The 3,687-nt window shown below is 32.3% G+C and overlaps 1 protein-coding gene across 1 annotated transcript in view; it reads right to left on the bottom strand.

Annotated features, from left to right (window-relative positions):
* Positions 1–3,386, bottom strand: part of LOC117178495 (trypsin-like) — a 14,246-nt gene extending 10,860 nt beyond the window's left edge. The window contains exon 1 of the mRNA XM_033369922.1: positions 3,135–3,386. Within this exon, the coding sequence (XP_033225813.1) occupies positions 3,135–3,386 (252 nt within the window). The remainder of the gene's footprint in view (positions 1–3,134) is intronic.
* Positions 3,387–3,687: the final 301 nt, after the last annotated feature.

Raw genomic sequence — 3,687 nt, 5'->3', positions numbered from 1 at the left:
CAGCCTTGGAGGAGATTATGTTGAGAAATAAAAAAAAAAATTCTTAAAAACGTTGTTTTTCTTGGTCAGGCCGGAAACTTATCAATCCACCCTCGTATATAAGATTATTATTCAATGGTGGTTCCTAGGGTCTTCAGATTTTTAGGACTTATTCTTGTTTCGGTGATCAGTTCTAACGGAATCTCTTCTTTATCTAGTTCATTTAAAGTATGATTTAAATGTACTTCTATTTTCGCACTCAGGATTTCATTCAATTCTATATGACTATCTATTTTAGTGCTTGGTCTCAGTATTACTAAAGTCGTAATCGCAGTACCTTCACTATCTAAATGTAATATAAAAGAACCCTTTATACTTTAAATTTCTTCCTCAGGTGCTGTAGCTAACCAATCTTGGTTACTCCTTAACTGTATCCAAAGAGTGTTTAATAATTTTATTACTTGAGTTTGCAACTTTTTGTCTTTATTTTAGTCATAATTACAATTAAACAGCTGCCTTCCGTTTGCGTTGAATAATCAGGATGGGTTCTTTTTAATATAGTCATTTTTCCTAAGTTTTTCATATTTAACAGCTCAGTTTCAGAAGTAGGTATAAACATGGTTTGAGTTTGATCTGATATAATCAAGTGATTGTTTGGTAGAATGAGAGAATCATAAAACCATCCTATCTGAGGTATTGTTATGGCTCTAATTAAGTTGTACAATTTTTGTTTCCATAAAGAAATGTTAAGAATAATCAACGCTCTCCGATTTATCAATGTAATTTTTCTCTCGCTAATATCGATTAATGTAGAGAAATATCGTTCTTCCAAAGGCACAGGAAAATTTATTACATGTTTTTGTTCGCGCAATGTATTGAACACAGTAATTGCGAAGATTATGTTAAGGTGAATTATTCCCCTTTTGCCATCAGTTAATATATTTTATAACTTTGATAATGAATATTCCTGTTTGTCTGAAGTATTAGTTACTTGTAATAGAGCTTAGTCGATCATTAGATTACATTCCTTATTTCGAGATAGATTTGCTACTTTTCCTAAGTTTATTTTCGCTGCTTGATATTTTAAGTTACTTCTCAGTTGGGATTCATCTTTTAAGCAGTTAAATATTTAATTAGTCCGAATTTTTAATAATGTGAGCGATTTGTACATTATTCGATATGAGTTTGTACAGTTCTTCGTTATAATATTGAGCGTCTTTTTCGTCTAAGTTACCAAACAATGTTTTTGATATATCGCCGATGAAATCAAACAGACCGCGTTTTATTCTATTTAATTGACCTGTCATAAACATTACGTTTTGCATTCTTTGATCGAAATCCCTAATTCGCTTATTCGTTTTTTGGATCCTTGCATATGCGTTACATAAAGAAGCTTCTCTGGTGCAAATATGACTTATAGTAGTTAAAGCTACTTTGATCGTTTCTTGATTATGTTCTAGATACTCAACGTTGATACTTAACACGACTTTCTAATACTCGTGATGGGGGGCTGCCATTATTACAACTATTATTAACCTCATCTGAAACCGAAAAATAAGGCTTAATGTCGGACCTATGATACAATTTACGGTTTATCCCTACTTTTATTTCAAAGCTAACTTGGTTTGTCTCATATAGTAGGCTATATCGTCCTTTCCACAATTCTTTAAATTATTTGGGATCGAAGTTTCCGACAAGGACTAGATCGGTTCTGTAAATCTTGGGTAAAGGTTTAGGGAGTAGGTCAATGTTTTGATTTTAATGTTACTCAATTCTCTTCAAAGCATTTGCCATTTTTTTTCTGTCGTGAGACGTTGAGTTTCAATGATAGGGTAAACATGGGTATTACCGACACCTTAAAAAAAAAATTATGGAAAAAGGAGAATATTAATTTATATGCTTATTTTCTGGTAAAGAAGATGAATTCGTTTGAAAGGGCAGATTTTTTCCGTTTTCAGGCAGTACCTAGTAATATAATTATTCTTTGCCAAAGTATTGTTATTGTATTGTATTGATTTTGAATATAAAAGAAATTAGAAAGTCATTTGTAAGAAATATCATGCACTATAGTTCCTTTAGATAATAAGGAACATCATTTTGTATAATTATGGGGTTTAAAAAAAAAGACTAAGTTTTTGGCGAAAAGGAATACCTTCGATATTGTGTGGTTATGTTTATTTCATCAGTTCACGAATTTGTCAAATTTATTCGGGGGTGTCGTTGATTAGTTTTTGAGGTTGGGAAATCCAAAATCAATTAAAAAGATATTGAATATTAAAGACTCTTGAAAAGCTATGACATAAAAATAAGGAAAGCAAATAGCAATCACAGCAACATGGACAACAATAAAAAAATACGTATTATACCCTAAAAAACTTCCTTCTGTTGGGTCTGGTTCACTGAGAGATACGTATGTCGTTCACTGGTTTTGAAGGTATGATAATAATGTTTCAAATAGATCAAATCTACTTAAATTTAAGACTAATATTTATAAAATTATATTGCAAAACATAATCATCTAACCTCTGAAAGTACTACAAAACAAGAAATACATTTTCTTCTAAATTTCGGGGGAATTTCAAATAGATTATAGAATATTTATTCATTTCCATGTATTTATTTTATATCTCTGAAATTCCAATAAAAGCATTTTCATTGGTCAGTGTCGTTTAATAGAAGAGTCTCGGCAATACCCCTGTTTACCCTACCTTCTAAATCCCTAGTGTCAATGTTCTCGTCGACAATAGTATTAGGTTCCTTTCCATTTGTAGTTCATACGGTGTACCCTGTTTGTCGGTTGACGATGCAATTATAAGTCAACATTGCATATGATAAAGTGTCATCCCATTCCTTTTCAATTGCGTAATGGCTGATGAATTCTTTTAGGGTCGCATGTGACCTCTTTTTCCGTTGCTTTGAGGTTGATAATTAGACCTGAAAATATGTCTAATTTCTCATTTTGTCATCAAGTTATCGAATTTCCAGGATGCGAATTCTGTCCTATTGTCAATTTAAATAATTCTTGGTTTACCATGAATCCTTAAAAACGTTGTCCACAGTGTTTGTACGACTGCTTTCGAAGATTTGTATGGTAACGGTTTAATAATCAGAAATCTCGTCAAGTAATCTTGAACTACTAAAATATATATACTCACCTTCTCCGTAGTTCCATAGGGTCCCATAAGAACAAATGAAAGTTTTTCATTTGGTTTATTAGGAATATCTGGTGTAGTATATTGATAGGAAAGCATGTGTATATTCTTATTCCGTTGACAAGTGTCGCAGTGTTTTATGCATTGCTCCACCTCTTTCGTCAAGATGGGCCGTTCGTGTCGTTTTTTAATTTTTTGAAGAGTTAATTTAAGAGCATAATGTCCTCCTAGAATTCCTTCGTGAGCTTCTCTCATTACATCTTGCTTATTAAAACACGCAAGAGGTCGGTAAATGAATACGTTAATTTCTTCTCCTTCCCAATTGTTGTCGACTAGTTTCAGTATTTCTCGTTCGTGAATGTCTTATGTTATAAATCGCATTTTGTCGGTGTCCATGAGATTGATCTTGGAAAATTCAGCTTTATCCAAAGGTCTGTCGCTTGGTCTAATGTATAATTTATTCTCGTCTGGCGTTAACCGTGTCATGTAAATTTCTTTTATTCTCTTAGGTCCGTATTCTTGAGCAAGGTTGATCTAATGTTGTTTAATTTTTTGT

This window comes from Belonocnema kinseyi, chromosome 8 (genome assembly GCF_010883055.1).
Source record: "Belonocnema kinseyi isolate 2016_QV_RU_SX_M_011 chromosome 8, B_treatae_v1, whole genome shotgun sequence".
NCBI classification, from domain to species: Eukaryota; Metazoa; Arthropoda; class Insecta; order Hymenoptera; family Cynipidae; genus Belonocnema; species Belonocnema kinseyi.
Note: the sequence above shows the minus strand (reverse complement) of the source record. Positions and strands in the feature narration are given on the sequence as shown.